At 43.8% G+C, this 25,751-nt stretch overlaps 1 protein-coding gene across 1 annotated transcript in view; it reads right to left on the minus strand.

The window, feature by feature from the left end:
* The window catches only part of enox1 (ecto-NOX disulfide-thiol exchanger 1), a 168,160-nt gene that overhangs the window by 29,197 nt on the left and 113,212 nt on the right, over window positions 1-25,751 (minus strand). Inside the window, exons 5-8 of the mRNA XM_084085197.1 lie at window positions 16,012-16,179; window positions 12,680-12,886; window positions 11,362-11,595; window positions 4,509-4,721 (exon numbers count right to left, since the gene is read on the minus strand). Of these exons, the coding sequence (XP_083941323.1) occupies window positions 4,509-4,721; window positions 11,362-11,595; window positions 12,680-12,886; window positions 16,012-16,179 (822 nt within the window). The remainder of the gene's footprint in view (window positions 1-4,508; window positions 4,722-11,361; window positions 11,596-12,679; window positions 12,887-16,011; window positions 16,180-25,751) is intronic.

Raw genomic sequence — 25,751 nt, forward strand, 5'->3', positions numbered from 1 at the left:
CTCTATAGTCTCTGAAGCCAGACAACTCTTCCACAATCTTCGGAATTGCAGGTGCACAGGTGTAAAAAAGAAAGGTGGATAAAATATGTTTTCGAATGCTGAGAGTCTGTAAGTAAAACCTTCTAAAAGTCGTGAACGGAAGTCGTCATCTGCTTGTCATTTCCGTTCACTAAAATATATATTTAACCCATTAAGACTTGCGACGCATCTGTGTCATTTTTAGATTTGAGCTAAAAAGCATTATTTTACACTTTGGCTATTAAAAAATAGCAGATACTGTATACAAGCTCATAGCTTACGAGCTTGTAGATCTTTTTTTTTAATCGTGAAAATGTGTGCAAGTCTTTGATTATATATGTTTTTAAAGCGAACATTTGTAACTCAAATCTTTGCTTCTTCTGGGGGTCCCTGGAAGAAAATATTTTGAGATGGGGGTCGGCTGCCAAATACATATCATTTTGGGGGTCCTTGAAATGAAAAAGTTTGAGCACCACTAACATAGAAGCATACGTTTTTTCAGAAAACTGTAATAACTTCAAAATTGTGATTTTGAATCTCCATTTTCTGCTAAGCAGCAAGCTAGATAGATATACTTCGACTAATTTGATAGGATTTATTTACGCGACTGCGAAGTCGGCGCTTCCATTGCACTGAATGACTGTACCAACAGTGTATCTGGAGAGACTAAATGAACTCTGATAGAGTGGCCAACTGATGCAAACGTTAAGATAGCCATGTCTACAAGTCGGTATTACACTTACACTCTGCATTAAATGAACACTGGGGATATTACCCTGTGAATCACCTCATTAAAAGGTACCGTACGGAAGCAGTGACAGGCTCAAACGTTGAGCAATCCCCAGAGACATGAGCTCCAGCTAGACTGCAGACCGCTAGACTGGAGGGACACAGGACTGCACAGTGACAAAAGAAGTAGATCTACAAGCTCGAAATGTGGCACGAAGTGTATCTGCTACGTTTGATGCTTTCGTGTGACGCTGTAGTGTGATCAAGTAGGGCGTTCATTTATGAAAAAAAAAAAAAGTTAAAACATGGAGATAAGAGGCTTCGGCCCGACAGCAACGATATCTGGAACAAACTCCAAGAAAACTGCTGGTCTGCTGCAACTCTTAGTTCTTTTAAATCACAGCTAAAAAAATTCTGTTTGCCGCTAAAATGTCATTTTAGGGTGTGGTCACACCGAACTATAAGTCTGCCTACGCGGCGGATTCTGACAAGGCTTTTCAATGGGAACGGTAACGGTTTGTTGTCATTTCCGAAGAAAAAAAACGCTCCATTTACATAGAAAAGCATTGGCAGAATCTGCCGCATAGGCAGAATTAAAGTTTGGTGTGCGACTGCACCCTTACATTGTTTTTTTTGTTTGTTTTGCTCTGTGGCCTGAATAGCTGTATCCTATTAAGAAGATAGGTGTTTAACTTATTTTTCCCCTTCCTTTTCACTGAATTCAAATGTCTTTTTATAATGTGTTTCCTCTGCTTAATGTTTCATGTAAAGCACGTTGAATTGCCTTGTTGTTGAAATGTGCTAATATACAAATAAACTCGCCCGGCCCTCGCCTCGCATGCAAATATTCGGCAGATATAAAACGCCGTTCCCCATTTTTTGCAGTCTGTCCTCCTGCGTTAATGTTCTCCCAGACATCTGAGTGAAAATGTCTGTACCGCCGAGCCTGGGCGCCGCTGACCTAATCACCGCCGCCAAGTGAGCTCAAGATAATGGAGCTGATGGCGAGACGGATGGATGGAAGGAAGCAGCGTTGTCATGGAGACTGGGCTAAGACCCTGGCAAGAGCAAATGACTTCCAAGGAACCGGGGCGTTAAAATGGTGAAGGGAAAAAAAAAACATAAAAAAGACTTAAAGGGATAGTTCACCCAACTATCATTGATATCATTGAATTCATGGCGATTTTTTAGTTTTTGTCGCATTCCTAAGCCAATAATTTGATGACCGGCGGAAATGTAATGCCTCCGGTAGGAGACTCAAAGTTGACACTTTTGAGTCTCCTACCGGAGCCGCCGCCAGCCATCAAATTATTGGCAAAATAAAAAAAGAGTAATCGATAGGAAAAAAAGTCATTTTGGGCGTGAACTATCCCTTTAAGAGTCTGTACCGACCACACAGTGCACGCCACTCCATAGCCACACAGTGACTCACTATCTGCAGGACTGTGGACTGTGTGTGTGTGTGTGTGTGTGTGTGTGTGTGTGTGTGTGTGTGTGTGTGTGTGTGTGTGTGTGTGTGTGTGTGTGTGTGTGTGTGCTATACTTGTGAGGGCCAAATGTCCACTTAATATACTGTAGACATGTGAGGAGCATTTATTTTGCTGGTCCTCACAAGATAAATGGTTGTTTTATGGTTAAATAAATATTTGGATTCAGGGGAGTAAGGGTTTACCTTAGATTCAGGTTGGAGATTAGACATTTAGAGGTTAGGTTTAGGGGCTCATTTATACTTAGGCGCACGCAGGTGTCGCACAACAAAAATAGTGGATTTACAAGCTCACAATGCACCGCACTACGACGCATTGTGAGCTTGCAGATTGCAGATAGGGTTAAAAATCTTACCGTAATTGTAAAAATGGCATTCCTAAAATGTTGATGTCCTCACAAGCACGGTTATATTAACCTTTTATTGTTGAGCGGAGTCCCTCAGGGCTCAATACTAGTGTTTTTTTCTGTTTTCTTGTTATTGTGGGGAAAGCTTTCGCTGAAAACAGCCGATCGACAGGCTCACAACGCGTTGCATTAATACGGATGGTGGTTTTTGAGTGGTTAAACCTGGTAGCCACATCTGGATGCTGATGTCATGCCACGCATCACTTTATTTACTAGGTTGTGGTGTTACTTTATTGCTGAGTGATAGAGTTCTGGGAACTCTGGGACGCATCGTAAATTTTCTCCTCAATTTCGACCGGATTTTTATCCGCTCACATAAGTCATTAGACTCGTTACCTCACGCTGTAAAATCATTGGTCAACGTTTTTGAACGATCGGCACAAACAGTGGGTGGAAGTTGTCGAACTTGAGATGCACCTGTTGGTTCTTTAACCACATTGTTTCACTAACGATTGGGTCGGGATCTAAAAAGGTAAAAGTCAAACAACCCCAATCACCAGGGGGAAAAAACCTCGCCATTGTACGTTTCCGTGAACCATGGATAGGTTGAATGTTGACATTTCAATGGCGGAATGCTCTCAGCAGCAGGCATGAGTCTCCTGAGAAGCGCCTAAGTAAGGCGTCAGCCGAACGCGCACTAGCCCCGAACGCGTGCCAAGCTGATACCACCTCAGTGCCGATCGAGTTGCGTACGGAATCAGTTACAATTTTTGTCACTGTCGGGAGGAAACCTTGTATCTCCATGTTTTCTTTTGTCATAAATGAATGCCCTACTTTGTCATATAAGAGTGTCGCGCAAAAGTAGCAAAAACATCCAATGAATGATCTCACAACGCATCGCACTGTGAGATTTTAGATCATGTATTTTTTATATTTTGGAAGATTTCTTGTTCTTGTTAAATGAAAGTGGTTACATTTGTCTGTGGGCTTCATAAATGTTGAACCAATGAAAAGCATCAACAAGAACTACTGACTAAATAATAACTACATTGGATCCATTTTATACATTTCCTGAAAAGTAACGGCTTTGAACATACTGTACAAGTTGTCCGCTCGACAGCGATGATGACAAAGTAGTTGACCCGGGAACCGAGCATTGAGTGGACATGGTCTGCATCTGGAAACATTGATATCGTCGCTGTCTGGCAGAAACCAGCTAACTCCATTTTTCAGCTTTTTTTTCTTCATAAATCAGTGCTATTGAACACCCTTTACGTCTGTGTGTTGGTTAAAACAATATTGAACCAATGAAAAGTATTAAAAAGCGCTTCTGACAAAACCAGCTAACTCCATTGGATCCTCAAACTTTCTGCTAAACCAGCTAACTCCACCAAGGGGGGGTGGAGTTAGAGGGGGTGGAGTTAGAAAGGGGGTGGAGTTAGCTGTTTTTTCTAACTCCAGGCTCCACACCCTTTTCCAACCTCATTGTGAGCTTAGAGGTCCATTCAGCTGTTCTTATCAATGATGGACAAAACCTCCTGACTTTTCATTTCCTGAAAAATGAACATTTTGGAGTTAGCTGGTTTCTGCCCGACAGCAGAGATATGCAACTTTCTTTTTTTAAACGTCAACATTAAACCTTATCTTGTGATTTTAAGTAACATAACAGTCGCTGTGTTTTCTCTGGCCAACCAGGCTGAATTCATAACTTTCTTTATTGCTCTGTTTGTACAGACTCATTTTATGTTATTTCTGTTTTTATGTAATTGTTTGTTTATATCTATATGTTGTGTACGTTGCAACTTTGTGCGCTGCTGCTTCCCTGGACAGGGCTCTCCCTCGTAAAAGAGATTATCCAGCATAAATAAATGTTAAATAAAATAAATAAAATAATAAATAAAAAACAGCAATGTGCTGGTGCTTCTTACACTGCATCAGAATGGCCATCAGGGCGTTCTTGAACGTCTCCTTGGCCAGCTCCATCTCCTCCTCGTGCTGGGCCTTCTCGCCCATCAGCCGCCGCACGTGGCCGTTGGCCGACTGGATCATGGAGTAGAAGTGGTTGGCCGTGCGCCGGTTCACCTCGCCTCGGTCCACCCAGGTGAACAGGATGGCGATGGCCTCGCCGAACTGGTGGTCGTCTGTGGTTCAAGAAACATTGAATACACAGGTTAGAGCGGTCAGTGGTTTTCCCGAACCTTTCTGTAACAGGTCCTGGGGACCTGGGGACCAGTGGGCTGTAAACTGGCCAGCTCCCAGTATGAGGCTGTCACAGTGATGTGACACATCGTGTTATCATAGCCTTCCATGTAAGACAGCTGGACAGGGACCACAGCTGTCTGATCCATCAGCTAGCGAGCTACAGTATAGCAACTCATTCTAAAGACGCTGTACCGTATGCACGCATGTGTGCACGTACAAATGTGCAGTACGCAAAAACACACACACGCACGCACAGGCAGCAGATCTGCTACTTTTGATGCTTTTGTGTGACGCTGTAGTATGATCAAGTAGGGAATTGATTAATGAAAAACGCAAACAAGTTAAAATATGGAGGTTTCTGGCCGACAGCAACAACATTCGTTTTCAATCATTTGTCAGAGCAGACAACAGAGGAGTGTCTCCGGCTTGAACGTTCATTCACTCACTGTTCTGCTCTTCATGCCCCGCAGCGCAGCCCCTCAACACTAAAATGCCATTTTGAATCTTTGCAGCAAAATCGTTGCTGTCGTGCAGAAACCTGTTTGTTTTGGGGGGGGGAATTAATGCCCTACTTCTTCATAACACAGTTAACATTTTTAAGTGAAAGTGAACTTGGTTAAGCGTGCCTGTGCTGTGGGTTTTATAAATATTGAATGGAGCGTATTAACAAGAGCGTATGTGTCTAAACAATAACTACATAGGATCCATTTTAGAACACAGGTTATTTATTTTTTTCAATTTCCTGAAATGTCACAGTCTTGGATATACAAGGTTTCCACAGTGACAAAACAGCGCTCGTAAAAAAAGAAACAAGAAGAAAACTGCTGAGTCTCGGCAGGCCCGTGTCAAGTGTATTCTCTAGCATTTGAATAATAATTGAGCAGCGCCGCCACGGAGCAGCGCACTATTGCAGTAACAGAGTGAATTAGAAAGCATTTAACCCATTAAGACCGGGAACGCACCTGTGTTCATTTTTTAGATTTCTTTGGCTATTCAAAAAAATAGCAGATCTACAAGCTCATAGCGCAACACCGAGTGCCTCTATGAGCTATTGCAACAAGAGCTGAATTTGAATACCCTAGCATATATTGGCCATTTTAAGAATTTATATAATAACCGTGCATTACCTGTATGCAACTGTTTTAAGTGATTTCTGTCAACATGCAACTGTTTTAAGTGATTTCTGTCAACATGCAACTGTTTTAAGTGATTGCTGTCAACATGCAACTGTTTTAACTGATTGTTGTCAACATTATCGTTTTTCTTGTTGTTCTTATGTTATATATATGTGTGTAATCTCTGCATCATTGTAAATGAGTGTCTCCCTCAATGATCTCTCGGAGAATCTTAAATAAAGGTTGAATGAGCTTGTAGATCTGCAATTTTTTGAAAAATCTTTTTAAATCATTTGTAACTCAAATCTTTGCTTCTGGGAGGTCCCTGGAACAAAAAAAGATTTGCACACATTTTCACGATTTTTCAAAATAGCAGATCGGTGCTATAGTAGTCTGTGCCACGCTATGAGCTTGTATATCTGCTATTTTTTATAATAGCCAACTAAATGTTAAAACGCCACACAGATGCGTTCCCGGTCTGGATGGCTTAATGAGCTCAATACCCAGGCGCATCGCGCCCCGCTAGAAGACTCTGTGCCTCTTCCTCGGCAGATACGAGGCCTCTATTCAGACGCCGGCAGCAGATTACCGTTACATTACAGCACGCCACAATGAGCCGCGACAGAATGGAGAACGACTCCGGGAATAATGGAAAGTTATTTCCCTGCCCCCCTCGAGGGCCCCGAATAGATTCACAAAGAGTAAAAAAAGCTATTCATAAAAATAGTGCTTATTTATGGCAAGATATTAACCCGTTAAGACCGGGAACGCATCTGTGTGTCATTTTAAGGTTTCTTTGGCTAGTCCAAAAATAGCAGATATACAAGCTCATAGCGCAGCACCGAGTGACGGGCTATGAGCTTGTAGATCTGCATTTTTTTGTAAAATCGTGAACATTTGTGCAAATTTTTTTTTACTGTGCTTAAAAAGGACCCCCAAAATGATATGTATTTGGCCGCGGACCCCAATCTCAAAATATGTTTTTCCAGGGACCACCCACCCCAACCCCCAACCCCCCCCCCAGACGCAAAGATTTGAGTTAAAAATGTTCACTTTGAAAATAATATTCAAAGATTTGCACACATTTTCACTATTTAAAAAAATATATTTTTGAATAGCCAAAGAAATCTAAAAATTACGCAGATTCTTTCCCGGCCTTGAAGGGTTAAAGATGGATAGGGCTGTGTTGAATGGTCCTCGATTGTGCCGAGTGTGTGAATTTAATTGGTACAGGAGGTGTGCTCGTGCAAACTACGTTCACAAAACAAGGTTTGTGTCATTAACTTGGGGGAGGAGAGTAGAGGTAACAAAGAGAGGACAAAAAAAAGGCTGTCTCTCTTTCTCCTCAGCTTTGCGGTGTAACGTAACGTAACTAATTACATTTACTTTCCGATACCTTATACTTCAACTCCACTGCATCTCAGAGGCTAATAATGTACTTTTGACCAGCAGTTACTTTGCCGACTTAGATTATTATTACAGAACATACATTAACCACTTAAGTACATTTACTTAACCCATTTAGACCTGAGGCCGATTCTAAAAACGCCTTCTAAATCGTGACCTGAAGTTCTCTGAAAAACTTCAAATATGTATTAAAAAATTACAAAAAATGTATGTTGCTATATACTGTACATAGCAACAGGAACCCCAAAAGGAGGTTCCCGTCTTGAAAGGTATAGTTACAAATAGGGGTTCCCGCCCAAAGGGATAACCTTTTTTCAATCGATTACTCACCCCATGGAGACTTGAATTCATGGAGATTTTTTTTAGTTTTTGTCGCATTCCTAAGCCAATAATTAAGATGACCGCGGCGGCCAGACGTTAGCATTTGACAAAAATAAAATCTCCATGAATTCAAGCTTCATGGGCTGTGTAATTGATAGAAAATAAGTCTTTTTTTTTTTGGGTGAACTACTCTTTAAATGTGTCTGTGGGTTTTATAAATATCAAACCTATTAAAGTAACTATTAATGTAATAATAACTACATTAGATCCATTGGAGCACAGTTTCTTTTGTTTCCCACATACTGTACAAGGTTTCACTGGACCAGTGAGCGTTATATGCTTTTATCATAGGAGAGAGGAGAGAGAAGGAGTGGAGGAAGTGAGGAAAGCAGGTGCAGAAGGCAGTAGGAGATGATGAAGGGGACCAGTGGGCTGTAGACTGGCCAGCTCCCAGTATGAGGCTGTCACAGTGATGTGACACATCGTATTATCATAGCCTTCCATGTAAGACAGCTGGACAGGGACCACAGCTGTCTGATCCATCAGCTAGCGAGCTAGCAACTCATTCTACAGACACTGTACTGTACAGTATGTCAGTGGTGTAAAGTAACTAAGTACATTTACTCAAGTACTGTACTTTTGAGGTGTTTTTTTTTTACTTTACTGGAGTAAAGATACAATTTTCTGTACTTTTACTTCTACTCCACTACATCTCAGACACACAGACACACACACACACACACACACACACGCACACACACACACACACACACACACACACGCACAGCAGGGGTTTTAGGCAGAGCAGGGAAAGAAAGAATGACTCAACATCTGCAGCTGTGTTCCCATTCAGCTCATTTGAAACGTCAAATACTTCAAAATGTGTGAATGTGCAAATTTGATTCATTTCCATAAATGAATATACAGTCGGAGGAGAGAGAAGACAGTTATGATGATGAGAGACATACATACAGCAGTGAATTTAGACACAGCGTACAATAGGGACAATTACATAATCATTATTTCCTCTCTGGCAGGGTGTAAACCTCACATGTCCAAAACTGTTACTTTTCAGGATGCAAATTCAACAATAACAAAAGTAGCAGATCTACAAGGTGGAAACGCGGCGTGAAGCGACACGTTTTCGAGCTTCCGGACCTGCTACTTTTGATGCTTTTGTGTGACGCTGTAGTATGATCAAGTAGGGCGTTAATAAAAAAATAAAAAATAAAGTTAAAACATGGAGATATGAGGTTTCTGCCCCACAGCGAGGATAATCATTATTTGGAATGGGACCAGGAGAGCCAGAGGCAGTACAGTGTGTTGACAATCCGTCTCATTATTTGAGCTTCCAGATCAAAACATCTGGAAACGGCTCTCAACAACAAGCCATCAAATCAGCACAGGAACATATTTTAAACATGAATGTCTTAGCTAAAGATAAATAAGAAAAATAGGAGTATAGCTACCTTATCTGTACTTATCTGGATGAAATTAAACCTCAGAGAAAAAAATATCCTTGATGAAATATACCTCTATCTTTAGCTCAAAACTTGTTTAAACCATCATCGCTGTCTAAACGGACAGACAGACAGACAGACAGACAGACAGACAGACAGACAGACAGACAGACAGACTTGTATTGGCCGGGTGTCCCTGTACAATTATTTGACAAACGTTTGCTTACAGTATATGTTTTGCAGAATGTTGGCCTATTTATGACATGCCCAGAATGAGGACGCCATAGGGTTTGTGTGGTTACTAAACAGGGTGGACAGATAAATAGATGCAAACAGAACTGTGTGTATGTATGCATCTCATTTATTTATGTATGTGCATAGAGAGATAGATGAAGAGGCGGTGTTGAAGGACAAATTATTTCAGTGGATGAGTGGGTGCAGTGGACAGACGGACGGACGGACGGACAGAGAGGCAGAGATGCGCGTGCGTGCATGTGTGTGCGTGTGTGTGTGTGTGTGTGTTCGCATGTGTGTGTGAACACTGAACACATCTGTCTGATGTGTACACTAATCCAAGCCAACTGCAATCAATACCCAATTAGCGGGGGATGATCAAAGGTACGTGTGTATAACCCAATAATCACATTCCTGTTCCGGCCGTACTCACATCATGACTAACTGTGTCTGACATTGTACAGCATCCATTCCAGACAGAGACAACGTCTGCCGCTTTGTTTTATTGCTTTATGCAGCTGTACGATAACACACGTGAGATTGCGTATTAGTCCAATGCAAGTCGTTCTTAAATGGCGATGAGATGAAATCAATAATTGTTGCTGCAGACCACGAGCTGCTCTAGAGATATCATTAGTTCTCTCAGCATGGGACCTCTGGGGTGCTGAGCAGCAGAGTTCACGCACGTGCACACACGCGCACACACACACACACACACACACACACACACACACACACACACACACACACACACACACACACACACACACACACACACACACACACACACACACACACACACACACACACACACACACACACACACACACACACACACACCATATATTTACTGCAGTGCCTCTGTAGACAATCTGCCCTGTTATTATTCCAATCAACAGCTGAGGTAAATATTACTCCCTTCACATTCATTAAGAGTCTCTGACTGTATAAACAATCTCTTAGTGTTGAAAATAGCCAATGCTATGCACACAGGATAAATCGCCCGTCCTCATACACACAGTGTCGAAAGTCTCTGTCATGCCAAATCTTGTATTGTGTCTTATTTCCTCGTGGCTAAATATAACTGAGGCATGGCAAGCAGTTAGAGCTGCAGATTCACTTACAATTTTTCCGCCATGAACACTCTTCAGACTAGAGCTCTTCACGGGTCCCCCGATTCCGAAAGGAATGCGCGACAGGACCAGGAGACCCGTACGGGTCCAATCCGTGTCTTATCATAATCACTCGGGGCCGGGTCGGAATCGGCGCAATTACCCCGGAACTCCGGTCTGTCTATCATTATGTGTAATACCCGGGTGGATCTGAGAAGTCCCGTAGTATGCCTACTGTGTGTGTGTGTGTGTGTGCGTGTGTGTGCGTGTGTGTGGCTGCACTAGTCAGGAGAGAAAGCAACAAAGTGCTGTCTAACTTGTGTGTGATGTTTTAGACAGTCCTAGGATCAGGTTTAGTGCAGCAGCGACATGAATGGCTGTGCATCTCGCGCGATGTTTTAGGCTGGTTTAGGAACAGATTACTGCATTATTACCATCAGCTGCCAGGCTGATTTGAAAACACCGGCGTGCAAATCATGGATTCCTCTGACGCATATTAAATGAATACATTTGCGCATATTTATTTATTTTTGTAGTTTCATATGCACTTTTTTAAAGGGGTGTCTGGGTCGGGTCTGTCTCAGAATCTGGGAACTAATCGGAAGTCGGAACGGCTTGGAATCGGACCAAATTGTCACGGGTCCACTCGGGTTCGATTCCGTTATTTGAAAATAATCTTTGAACGACTTGGAATCTGACCAAATTTCTTGGGACCATGTCGGTTCTGTTTTTTTGGACCCGTGAAGAGCACTACTTCAGACCTTAGACCGGAGCACTGATTGGGATGCTATATCATAACTCATTTTGCTGGGGACCCCCCTGGAACTCCCTCAAGCACCCCTGGGGGTCCTGCGGACCCCACTTTGAACACTACTGGTTTATGACACGTGACTGTATATGTATGTGGACGGTCAGCGGCCCGGCCTGTACCTTTGAGCCTCTCGGCCAGCAGCCCCGCCTCGTGCTCTGAGTAGTGCGTGATGGGAGGCGGCGAGGGCGGTCTGAGGCGGTCCTCGTAGACCTGGAAGCGGTGCCTCTCCTCGCGGGCGAACAGCCGCTGTTTACACTCCCACTCGTACAGGTCATCCCTGGCCTGGGCGAAGTCCACGTGGATCCTCCCCGAGTCCTTCTTGTCTGTGCTGGAGCCGATACGCATCCGGTAGCCTGTATGGTGGGGAAAGAAACGACAGTATGAGCAGGATTAGTGTGTCACTGCCTAGGAACAGTGGTGGAAGAAGTACTCAAATGTTTTACTTAACGACAAATATCAATACTGCAATACTGCAGAGGGCTGGACCACACATGGGCAAATGACATCATCAACTTGTGACGGGCGTTGTCCCGCTTGAGTAAAAGATGAACTATTTCTAAAGGAAATAAAACATATAAGGTTTTTTTTTATTAGAAATGTTTGTTATAGAGGGCAATTATAATGTATTAAGGCAAGTAAGGCTCATTAGCCAGGGATCCTTTTAAGAGGTTTCTGCCCGACAGCAAAGATAAATAAGATAAATAAGATAACGGCTTATAAGATAAATAAGCCCTAGTTGATCCAGATACAGTAGTATATTATACTACTGTATCTGTATCAGCAAGGGCTTATTTATCTTATCTTATCGTCCACAGTGTCTTTTTCTAAATAAATACCCTTAAAAAATATATTTGAACCACTTTCAACCCAGTGTCCCTATGTCTGGCATGTCACTATTTATAAAACCCACAAACTCACTTAACCACTTTCAATTTCACTTTAATTTATTCATTTATTTCCACCCCCAAAAACGCCAGCTTGTTAGATCGGCTATTTTTGCTACTTTTGCGTGACACTATTATGAAGTAGGGCATTCATTTACAAATAACATAAAAATCTCATTAGTTGAACTATATAGACATACAGTACAGTGACCTTATGCTAGGAGCATGAACATCATGCATATACACGCCCAGGCTGCCAACGTGCATTATACATGTATTCATACCATCACAACATTACATATTCACTGCTTATAATCATTAAGCACGTAAACATGAGGGAGTTTACATTTTTTCACATATTCATAATGCTAAAATATTCATCTCTCTCCTCGGACAGATTTTTTGCCCATGGAATGAATACAGAGTGAAGAGTGGGTGTGTGTGTGTGTGTGTGTGTGTGTGTGAGAGCTTGTGCGCGTGCATGCATGCTTGTGTGTGCGCGTGCGTGCGTGCGTGCGTGCGTGTGTGCGAGTGCTTGCATACGTGTGTCTACCTGATAAGTAGAGGGCCTTGTCGATCATGAACTCCTCGCTGTAGCGGATGTGACAGAAGTTCTTCTTGCTCTTGCGGATGGCGGTGATCTCTCCACACTGGTCGAACACCTCCCTGATGATCTCCTCGCTGGAGTTCTCCGGCAGACCGCCCACAAACACCGTCTTACAGCCCGGCGGGCGCTCCCGCGTCGACGGAGGGGGCAGGTCTGAGGACAGGGACATTTTTGTATAATTAGCAATACCACAACATAGAAATACTCTGTTGCAAGTAAAAGTCCTGTATTGAAAATTGTACTTAAAGGACCACTTTTTCAACCTATCTTAAAAAAAAATTGAATATTTTATTAATGCGAGAACAATGGCTTCAATTATAGCATGCTAACTTTCCAGGAATAGAAAGCGAGCCGCTTCTAATAGCTTCGATTCCCCATCGATGATGTCACTGGTAGGCGGGTTTCTGAACTGTCCACAGCCCCCCTCTGAGACACAGACCGAACAGACAAAAACTGTACCATATTATCATGAGCATTAGCGAGGAGGACCAATTATAATGTAGTTTGTCCTCATATTATAGTCTTCATATTATGAAGATAGGTTGATATTGGGTGAAGTGGTCCTTTTAAGTAAAAGCACAAAAGTATCAGAGTCAAAATATACTTGCAGTACCAAAGTAAAAGTACTCATTATTTAACAATTGCTCTCTGGAACGTGCTCTGAAAATGCACGGCTGCCGCGTTACAGTAAGTGGTCAGATGGGTGGGCCACGAAGGCCTTCGAGACTTTCGAGTGGGCCCGCCCCTGATCCAAAAAAGGTTTGGAAACCCTGTGGTGTAGAGTCAGAGGTCTAGGACCCCCTAGTGGAGAGAGAGTTGAAGCAGGGACCCCCTCTATGTTGTATAAAATTGTGTTTCAGATTACAGTATACTACACCTATACCTCTTTGCCAAAACGTTGTGAGCTTGTAAATCGGCTATTTTTGGCTAAAGTTAGCATGTGAGGCGTTGTGAGCTTGTAGATCCGCTATTTTTGGCTAAAGTTCTCCTGAGAAAAGGGATGCTAGGGTGGTTAATGTAAAAAGAAATCACACCCAGTGTGAAGTGAGTGGTGCCTTTGATGAGTTCATTATGCGCATGTGTTGCACTCCTGTTTGTGTTTAATTAGTGTAACTGGTTGCATCTTTGTGTTGCAATCAGCTGCAGCTGTTGAGGCCGTCCGCAAACATACGGACGGACAGACAGACACACACACAAAGTCAGTCCTTATGAGTGGTTGGCACCACTCAAAAAGAATCATATTCACACAAAGATTTGGCAGCCCCCCTGTAGTAACTCTGAGGACCCCCTAGGGGTCCCGGACCCCCTGTTGTCGAAGACCCCTGGTGTAGAGCCAGGACTCAGGAAGCACACCCGTGACCAAAACTGGAAAGAGCCTTATAGACAATACTTCTACGGTATACGTCATTGTTTGCTGAGACAGATGGCCTTCCATCGCTATTGCCTCACACTCCAGATATCACATCAGGTTAATCATCCCACACGGGGAAATTAGTTTGGTCCAGTGCTCCACGGATAAAAAATAAATAACTCCGGCATAAAACAATAGAATACACAGTAGTCTTACTGTGTGTCTCTCTCCGTATGACCCCTTGTGGGATAATAAAGCTGATCTGAAGGCTGATGTAAGAGCTGTGCAAGCCAGCCAGGCCATTTTTGACTAACAAGCGATAATGTACCGTAGCAAAATGTCTCTGCTATCATAATACAGCCTGCGATTCCGGCCAGTTCTGGTCATGGATGTGCTTTCATGGCATGGCTACATGTCAAAAGAAATATGAAATTCTTATAAAAGTTTTTGCAATATTATGGAGGTTTGATTGAAACTTGAAGCATTTTCATTCAGCGACAGATGTTAATTCACTTCAATATTCTTGGACGGAATGGTGCACAGAGACCTGTGTGTTCGCCCCATGTCTCTCTACACTCTTCACAAATAAAGTAAAAAGCTGCCTAAGAATGATCTTTTAAAGGATAGTTGGACAGAGAGCCCAGCCAGGAGGCTGCATGGCTGACACACTGCAAGTAGCCAAATGGCTCTCATGCTGCAGGTAGCCAAGAGGCTGCATGGCTGGCTGTCACGCTGCAGGTAGCCATGAGGCTGCATGGCTGGCTGTCATGCTGCAGGTAGCCATGAGGTTGCATGGCTGTCACGCTGCAGGTAGCCATGAGGCTGCATGGCTGGCTTTCATGCTGCAGGTAGCCATGAGGCTGCATGGCTGGCTTTCATGCTGCAGGTAGCCATGAGGCTGCATGACTGTCATGATGCAGGTAGCCATGATGCTACATGGCTGGCTGTCACGCTGCAGGTAGCCATGAGGCTGCATGGCTATCACGCTGCAGGTAGCCATGAGGCTGCATGGCTGTCACGCTGCAGGTAGCTATGAGGCTACATGGCTGTCACGCTGCAGGTAGCCATGAGGCTACATGGCTGGCTGTCACGCTGTAGGTAGCCATGAGGCTGCATGGCTGGCTGTCACGCTGCAGGTAGCCATGAGGCTGCATGGCTGTCACGCTGCAGGTAGCCATGAGGCTACATGGCTGGCTGTCACGCTGCAGGTAGCCATGAGGCTGCATGGCTGTCACGCTGCAGGTAGCCAAGAGGCTGCATGGCTGTCACGCTGCAGGTAGCCATGAGGCTGCATGGCTGTCACGCTGCAGGTAGCCATGAGGCTGCATGGCTGTCACGCTGCAGGTAGCCATGAGGCTGCATGGCTGTCACGCTGCAGGTAGCCATGAGGCTGCATGGCTGTCATGCTGCAGGTAGCCATGAGGCGGTATGACTGTCACGCTGCAGGTAGCCAAGACACTAGCGCCTGGCTATGGTATCACAAGGGAGCCTTTGCACCCCCACGCTACCGCTAGGGGTTGCCAGGCTCCCCCACCCCTTGTCACTGTCTACGGAGTTTGCAGTATTGTCAAGTCTGCCTGGTTGCTTGTTTCTCTCGCACAACGCACATAACCTGGCAACACTGATTGCCAGGTTATCGCTTAACAAGCCAAGTCTGCTTGTTAAGCGATGCATTTACGCATGTATTCATAGACCTGGTTGCTTATTTCTCCCTCGTATAACTGGCAACACTAGTTTCACCAGTGAGAAACGGTGAATTTATAAGAGGGTTCAAATGTAATTTACATAGATAGCATGTCATCAACTGGAAATGATGAATTTAGGAGATGTTTGGACGTTGGAGGGACATCTATGGTGAGTACAGGATGTATCAATGTGCAGAATATGCCGCCGTGTCGTATGTACTTGACTACTTGAGGTTTCTTACTGGGGTTCTGTGGGAAGAGGGTGCAGCTCTTGCAGTGGATGATCTCCTTGATCACGGGCATGTCGGGCGGAACGGGCGGAGGCGGCACCAGGCTGATGCCCGCCATCATGGGGTTGATGGGGCCGAGGAGGCCCAGGTTGGGGTCGAATCCCTGGATACATAGAGCGTCTGCGGAGAGAGAGAGAGAGAGGGGTGTGAGAGGTCAAACCAAGGAGAAATCGTGGAGAAGAACAGAGTCGAACATCGAGTGATTGATTGTTAAAATAAACATGCTCTGAAAATGCACACATGGTGATGGGTGGGCCCTGATCAGTGTTGCCATGTTCTGTGAGAGAAACAAGCAACCAGGTCTAGGAAAACCAGCCCAAAAGAAGCGACTATGGCCCACATGAGCACTTTAACATATACATCAGCTATTTGAAAATAGCAGATCTACAAGCTCGACGAGCTTGTAGATCTGCTATTTTCAAATAAAATCTTGCAGGGAAATTATAATAAGCAGATCTGGCAACCCTGGCCCTGATCCAGAAAAGGTCGGGAACTGCTGTGGTAGAAAAAGCTCTGAGGTGTAAAGTACAGCCCTCAGCAAGCAGAAAGAAGCTGACCTGATATTTGCGTCGACCACATAACCACATAATCACAACAGCGCCGGGTTCTGGGTTCGAGGCTAGCAGACCTGTGTTGAGTCTCTAAACCCCTCTCTCTCTCTCTCTGACCTCACTCCATTTCCTGTCTCCCTACACCGTCCTGACTACATAAGAAAAAACGACAACCCTGCTCCGAGACAAAGACAAAGAGGGAGGGGGAGAGAGAGAGAGAGAGAGAGAGAGAGAGAGAGAGAGAGAGAGAGAGAGAGAGAGAGAGAGAGAGAGAGAGAGAGAGAGAGAGAGAGAGAGAGAGAGAGAGAGAGAGAGGGAGGTGGGACGTGGGGTCAATGGCAGAAAGTAAATAAGTACATTTACTCAAGTACTGTACTGTAATGTTGAGGTACTTTTCCTTTACATTAGTATTAAAACATTTTGATAGCCTACTTTATGCTAAAAAGTACAAATATTGTACTTTTTTTTACCTCACTACTATTATTTGACAGCCTTAGTTACGGGTTACTTTGCAGATTTAAAAACAAAAACAATCTTTGGTGCTGTATGTATATTTTTTATTCAAATCTGAGTGCTTTTTTCCACCACTGTCTGGTGAGGATTAAGAACCTAGCCGTGGTCAAAGAGACCCCCGGAGCTGACGAAGTGAAAAGTGAGTCGGCCTTGGGGGGGGTTGCTGCTCGGTCTCACACAGTGTTGCCATGTCTGCTTATTATAAGTAACTTTGGACTTGTTTTTCCTGTAAAGTTGCTGTGAATATTGGTAGTTGTTGCGGGTTTGTGTTTTTTGGGCTTGTTTCTAAAAAACAAGCCCAAGAGTTAGTTGCTTATTTGGGCTTGCATCAAAAAGCAATTTAAATAATAATTAAGCATTCATTATGGATTAATATGCATTTGTCTCGCTGAGAACACCCATCTGACAATATTTAGTACCAGGGACCCTCCCCGTTCCAGATTTGTGTTCATTCTGAATGATTCAGAAATGTTCCAAATGTTTCGCACTCGCATCGCAACGCGTCGTGAGCTTGTAGATCTGCTATTTTCAAATAGCTGATGTATATTGGTCGCTTATTTCTCTTGCAAAATATGGCAACGCCGGTCTCACAGCATGGTTATAGTCTTCGTCACGTAGCAATAAGGAGGGACGGGGTGGGGGGAAGAAGAAGGAGAACGGTAATGTCAGCAGAAATCCCCCACATCTCAGCTCCTCGCTCCTCTCTGCGCTCACAACAACATCAACATGTGAACGGGGACTCAGATTAAAGCTGAGGCCTTACACAGACAATGTGTCACACACCCAGAACACAAAAGCGCTCCTCGCCGTGACACGGGGAGAGACGCACGTCGTTAATCTTCCTATACGTACCGAGCCGCTCAGTCCAGATGACTTGGAGGTGTTTTGTGCATGTGTGCGAGTGTGTGTGTGTGTGTGTGTGTGTGTGTGTGTGTGTGTGTGTGTGTGTATGTGTGTGTGCGTGCGTGTGTGTGTGAGAGGGGATACACACTTTCTTGTATTGTATTTCTTTGAATGGAAAGTTTACATAATTCTTCAGTGCACAGTGATTTATGTGCTTTCCCCAGGAGCCACGCTTCCATTGTACACACAGCGTCCTTTATGTTTAGGTTGGCACAATATTGTGTAAAGCAAACTGAATATTCCAATTCTATGCGAGCTACAGTAAGGGGTGAATAAAACATTCACACTCTGTGGCAAAAAAAATTGCATCTTTCTATTTCACATGGAATTCAACGTTTGGTGAACTTTGACTGGGCCTTAACCAACAGCAAAGAAGTGTGTGTGTGTGTGTGTGTGTGTGTGTGTGTGTGTGTGTGTGTGTGTGTGTGTGTGTGTGTGTGTGTGTGTGTGTGTGTGTGTGTGTGTGTGTGTGTGTGTGTGTGTGTGTGTGTGTGTGTGTGTGTGTGTGCGCGCGCGCGTTTTCTTGGTGAGCCAAGATGGAGGAGACCAACAACCACGTTAATTTCCAAGTTGGGCACATCCCACGCTGCATGAGAAGATATGAACTTAACCTCAACAATATCAAACACTTTCAAAAATCTTCAGCTAGATTTCGCTATTCGTCATATTGTGTGTTGTTGTTTAACGTAACCTTGACTTAACGAGGTGAAGCCCCATTGCAACAGAAATCTCTTTTACAAGGATAGCCCTGGCCAAGAAAGCAATCAAGCAAAGATCACAACAATAAAAACACAAAGCAAAAACACAAAATACATTAAATACTTTGGTACACGCTCAAGTAAAACAGCTGCAGACCTCAGTTTTTAGTGTCTGAAGTAAACTTTAAAAGATCATCCAAAGAGTTTAATGTCATTCAGTCATAAAAACTAAACTCCATACTCCCACGATGAGGTATACATGGCTTAAGTGTCTAATCGGGACCTATACACCTATTGGGTTCAAGTCCTAGTTTCTGAGCCCTTGAGCAAGCACAAAAAAACATTGACGCTAAACGGAATTCCAACCCAAAGAAATTTGACACAGTCATTCTGCATTGAGGTGCAGCGTTTCTCCAGTCAGCGGCAGCACAATTAGTTTGAACATCTTCTAATTCTCGCTCGGCTCTCAGAGTACACAGCGCGCCGCGGGCTAGAGAGCGGTTAAAACACTTCCTGCACATGGGTCTGTCTGGCACAAAAAAACTAAACGAACAGACAGCAAAGAAAATGCCTCCATACTCCGTTTTTTGCTGAGATGTTGAAATCTCTTATAGTATGTGTGTGTGTGTGTGTGTGTGTGTGTGTGTGTGTGTGTGTGTGTGTGTGTGTGTGTGGAGGAGGGGGGCATGGGGTCCCATAAATCTGAGCAGGTTGTAGCGGTTTGGACACAATCGGAGGTTCTCATTAAAGTGCTGTCGGTGATATCTCTGACAGGTGAATTACACGGCCCGCCTGCAACGTATTCATCACAATCCTCACGAAACACTGGATGATGTGCTCCCTTCCCTGTCCTGACTGACCCCCCCTGCCCCCTCCACCCCCTCCACCTTCACCCCCCAGAAACTCTAAAGTGATTCAAGACCTGCTTGCTCCTTTGGCACGGAGCAATGCTGTTTCTGCCAGGTGGGGGGGAAAGAGAGAGAGAGGGGAGAGAGGGGGGAGGCAGAGAGAGAGATATAGAGAGAGACAGAGCGAGAGAGAGAGAGAGAGAGAGAGAGAGAGAGAGAGAGAGAGGGTGGTGGGGCAGAGAGAGAGAGAGGGGGGGGGGGACAGAAAGTTCTAGTGATAGAGAGGGAGACAGGGAACAAATACAGAGGAGAGCGCAAATTGAGGCCAAGAAAGAGAGAGAAAGAGAGAGAAAGAGTGAGCGCTTGACATAAAAACTAAATATATATAGCTTTTATTTGTCATTGTATGGATCTCTATATAGTGAGGAGGTGATGGGGTACAGGCTCTGTACGCTCTCTATGTAAAACGCTTCTATCCAAAGCGCTTTACATTCACACACACATTCATACACCGATGGCAGAGGAAACCATGCAAGGCACTAGGGCTGTCAACTTTCCTCAGAAATGATATTCGAATATTGATCTTAAAAATGTGCAGATATTCGAATATATTCGAATATTATTATTATTATAAAAAATATATACTTTTTTTTTTTTTTAAACGTGTTCGTTTGACAGCCCTACAAGGCACCAACCTGCTCAACGGGAGCAATTAGGGGTTCAGCGTCTTTCTCAAGGACATGATTACTGCAGATTCCAGATTCTTAATCCTAATCATAAAGCTGAAATAAATATCTCTACATGCTCTACGAGCTTGTAGATCTTAGTTGTGTAGTATAGATTTTCCTTCTTCTTCACACGGTCTATTTCTATTATACTTGTGGGGACATTTAGCCCTCACAAGTACGCATAGTAATACAAGCACACACACACGCACACGCACACGCACACATTATCTCATTACTTAAGCGTTACCACATGTAGTGCATCAAAACAGGGAGTGGTGATCTGCAATCTATTGTTGGAGCTGGAGAACGACATGGCGATACTGGATGTGTGTGTGCGTGTGATTACACATGCTCACCACCACACACCACGCTGAGGCCTGCGTCGCACCGGGACTCTATATATCACCATACCATATATCAGTCAACAACAGCACTCGAACTCTGCTAACAGTGCGCTCAGTGAGGGTTGGAACTAGAGAACATGCATTTCGGATTTCGGAGAGCACTTGTGTGGTGCTGGTCAAGGCAAGAGGAAGTACTTTATGCAAAACACATGCCTCTCTGACCTACTACTATCATACTACAGCGTCACACAAAAGCATCAAAAACAGTGAATCGTCAAGTTCGAAACGCGGAGCAAAGCGTCGCATTTTGAGCTTGTCGATCTGCTATTATTTTATGTATTTATTTGTATTTTTATCCCACGATTTTGTAACCCATTTTTTCACCCAGTGCCAATGCCTAAGCTTGTAATCCTGGGCGATACTCTCCCTCTGCCAGCCTGGGGGAGAGCCCCTAACTGAGCTCGGGGCTCAGTTCGCAGCGGTATTGGACATATGAGGTTTCCACCTGACAGGGACGATATGTACAGCATATTTTAAGTGGTTTAACTGAAATCGATGCTATATTAACTAATTCTGCTGAAGATGGAACTGCCAGGTAACAGGAGAAGAGGAAGGCCAAAGAGGATGTTTATGGATGCGGTGAGAGAGATGGCAGGTGGCTGGAGTCACCGAGGAAGACGCAGAAAGCAGAGCCAGATGGAAACAGACGATTCGCTATGGCGACCCCAATGGGAATTAGCCGAAAGAAGAAGACACATTGTCTCATTTTGCTGGGGACCCCCTGGAACCCCCCTCAAGGACCCCCATGGGGGTCCCCCCACAAATGTACATTTGTTCATTCTTGGGAGTTAAATTCAAACACTCAAGATTCGACAGTGTAGGCAAAGTGCTTCCATGTGTAAACCTTACATTGCTAATAAATGGATTGTGATTTATCTTGATTGTGAAATATAAAAGGTCCCATTAATCATTAAAAAAAAAGTCTCTATGCTGATGTACATGTATTGTGTTATGTGTGTCCCTGGGTAATGGTGCTGCTATACAACACACTGGTCTCTACCTTATACAATAGCTGGTGTATTCATGTGGGCTCGGCCCTGGACTTAAATCCAACGCATTCAGCTATTTTGAGCTTTAAAGCGAAACACGTCCTCAGCGAAATATCTCCCAGCGCCGCTCATTTAATAAACGCCACAATGCTCTCACTCAATGACCCCCCCCCCCAGGCTTGTACACAGACACAGGCCAATATATACTGTATACATATATACAGCTGTATATACAGCTCATCTAATACACTGCACAATGCATGAAACCTGCAAGACTTATACATTGGCCTATTATAGAGGGAGAGAGAGAGGGGGCGGGGGAGAGGGGGAGAGAGGGGGGGGAGAGAGAGAGAGAGAGAGAGAGAGAGAGAGAGAGAGAGAGAGAGAGAGAGAGAGAGAGAGAGAGAGAGAGAGAGAGTCGCAGGGCTCAGACAAATCCCTAAAGTCTCCAATATGTTCCATGTGCAGTATGCAGGAACTTAAGAGCTCAGAGAACACCCTGGCTTCTATATGGGAAGACTTTTTCATACTAGCCATGTTGAAATTGTAACATTAACAGCCCGTCTCTAGATTCAGCATTTAAATATCCTATACCTGCCTTGCTGACTGAAAGATAGACAGATACAGAGACCTCCATATGGGCATGAAAGGGACACAGACATACAGATGGGTGAAACGGGTACACTGACAATGGGTGCAATGGGTACAACAACGTTCCCCATCCGGCTCGAAGGCATTCCCTCTCTACTTGTCTTGCTGCCTGCTTCACTGCTGCTTAGCTGCCTCCTCCACCCCAGCCTCCACCTTTTGACCAGGGTCTGGCATAGGCTCAAATACTTGTGATATTATATCTGCTAATTCAAGCTAATATGTCAATGTATTGCTTATTGTTTGATATTGTATACCCCTACAGGGGTTTTTGCTTAACATTCCCTGATTTTGCTTAGCATGCTGCTTGGACAAAATTCTGGGAATATCTCCAAGAGCGGAGCCTTTGACGCCAAGTTTAACTGTATTCCATTTGTTGCAATAAATGGTTAAATCTACTTTGATGTGAGTGTTCCTGGCTGAAATATTTACAGAAAAGGGAGGCAGTGCCACTGTTCAAAGGTGTTCTAGTAAGCCCAATTGTACTGTATTTGGAGGTCGGTCATTCTCGTAGGTGAGTTTTGAGTTTGGGTAGGCAGTCGAGATGTTTAATGGCTTTTGGTAATGCATTCCACATTTTGGTGGCAGCATCCCATAGTAGGGGTGTTCCCATTGAAGGAGCGTTCCCATCCAGTAAAGGGGCATTCCCTAAGCGCCTGACCACTGCAAGACAGATCGTTCACTAAATCTTAGGAAAACTATTTCCCAAATAGATTACCAAAGTTGAAATTAAGCCCGCAAAGACAGCCAGGAAAAACTGAAATTGCGTTCAAGTACAAGTGGAGCTTTGGGCATTTTTTGACGTTGTAAAGAAAAAAAAACAGTGAAGATTACAAGTGAGAGCAATTTGTTCAGAACACAGCCCCCCAGATGACCGGAGCGGCACGAACGAGCCTCTTGGCTTTTATCGACTCTTCAACTTTCATTGCGTTACTGTTGTGCAGAAACCTCTTATCTCCGTTATTTTTTTTAACTTTTCACGCTTTTCCCTGTAAATGAATGCTCCACCTCGTCATACTAAGTGTGTCACACAAAAGTAGCAAAAAATTGTCGATCTTTAATTTGTAAATGTGACGTGTTTTGAGCTTGTAGATCGGCTTATTTTGCTGCTTTTTAACTTGAATCCTGAAAAGTAACAGTTTTCAGGACGTATGGGGTTTCCAACCGACAGAGACGATTGGATTGGTTTGATAGCTCTCTCCATCCAGGCCCATGGGAGGACTTTTCACTACGTAGTGCAGGCTTGAAAAAGCATTAGATGGGAGGAGAGGAGCAGTGGTGGGAGAGAAGTACTCCATTGTTTTTTTTTTACTTGAGTAAAAGTAGTGAAACCACAATATAAAAATGTCCTGTTACAAGTAAAAAAGTTTAAAAAATGACTTGAGTCAAAGCGCAAATGTATTGGCATCAAAATATACTTAAAGTACCAAAGTAAAAGTGTAAAATATTTAAAAAATCTACTAAACTCTGTGTAGATCGGCTATTTTCGAATAGCCGAATTAGCATAAAATAGCACTTAATTGGTTAATGTATGTTTTGTAATAATAATCTAAATCTGCAAAGTAGTAACTAAAGCTGTCAAATAATTGTAGTGGAGTAAAAAGTACAACATTGAGAAGGAGAAGTATAAAGTATTGACATTTCTTCTAAAGTAAAAGTACCACAAAATTGTGACAAGGTACTGGAGTAAATGTACTTGAGCAGAGAGAAGCCAGCCTAGCTATTGATTACATCCAGATGGGTGGGTGTGTGTGTGTGTGTGTGTGTGTGTGTGTGTGTGTGTGTGTGTGTGTGTGTGTGTGTGTGTGTGTGTGTGTGTGTGTGTGTGTGTGTGTGTGTGTGTGTGTGTGTGTGTGTGTGTGTGTGTGTGTGTGTGTGTGTGTGTGTAGCCATTGCTGAGTATGAGTGCTTTTCCACTGGTGTTCTGGTTCAGCTTCACAAAACACTTTCATGGTTGTGGGAGAATCTCTGTCTGTCTGTTCTCAGACACACACACACACTCATTGTCAACTTTACTGCTGCCGCCATGCTACTCTGAGAGGGTGCTTCCCAAGCGTTTTCTTTTTTTTACCCCCTAGAAGCCCCTAGAAGCCCCCATTTTACATCTGACCAAAGCTGAGAACCCCCATGCATGACACTTGTGTTTCTGAGTCATGCTAACCAATATATACTTCTTGAATGACGAATAGCTAAAATAGACAATCTACAAGCTCACAAGGCCTCACGATGCGACATGTGAGCTTGTAGATCGGCTATTTTCAACATTTTTAAAAGTTGGGAAAAAAAAAAAAATATTGGACTGATATCAACTTCAGAACGTCCAGGCAGACAAAACGATTAATGCAAGTTATGATATTGTGCAACATGTTTAAAATTGAGGACTACTTCCAAAAAGACATGGCCCTCTGTGATCTTTGGCACCTCCCCAAGGGGGTCCCCGGACCAAACCACTGCTTTGAGGCACCCCAAACCCGTGTGTGCGTGCAGTGGTATAAAGTAACTACGTTTTTTTCAGTACTTTTACTTCTACTCCACTATATCTCAGAGGCGAATATTGTACTTTGTAGATTTTGATTATCATTACAATACATACATTACCCACTTCAGCCCTATATACATTGCGGCCATTTGAAAATAGCCGATCTACAAGCTCACAATCCGTCGCGATGTGACGCATTGTGAGCTTGTAGATCTGCTATTTTCAAAAGATGAGTCTACACTACATTACATATGCTACACACTACACTACATATACATTTGCGCGTGCGTGTGTGCGTGTGCGTGTGTGTGTACTTGTATTACTATACATTTTAGGGCCAAACCCCCGTCCCCACAAGTATAGTAGAATTTGAGAAATATACATTTAGAGGTTAGCTTTAAGGGACATTAGAATTATGCCCAATATTTTGCACCAAAAATAGCAGATATACAAGCTCACAGTACGACTGATTGAGCGTGTGTGCGTGTGCATGTGGCCAACCTCCAGACCTCAGTGGTTTCAGTGGCTAAACCACACTGCAGGAGTCTTGACATATAAAATTTAAATGGCGGAGGTTTTTCCATATCCGTTATAATTCCATAAATATGTATGATATAAAATATTCTCATGAATTTTAATATGCCCCTAATTTCTCTCTATCCTCGGTGGCTGAGCTGTCATAATGGTAATTGCAGCTCAATAGCGTGGGCATGCACACGCACGCGCTCACACAAAAGTCATGCAGAGAAACACGTTTGTGCACACTCCTGTCCTTGTATTTTAGTCTCTATCACGTGCACATGGACGCACATGAACACACATGCATGCGTGCTCGTGCACTCACATGCACACACACACACACGCACGCACGCACGCACGCACGCACAGAGTTAACAACCCCATTAGCGTCAGCAGAGGGACAGATATGAAA

Source organism: Gymnoscopelus microlampas, assembly GCF_963454915.1.
Source record: "Gymnoscopelus microlampas genome assembly, chromosome: 17".
Lineage (NCBI taxonomy): Eukaryota > Metazoa > Chordata > Actinopteri > Myctophiformes > Myctophidae > Gymnoscopelus > Gymnoscopelus microlampas.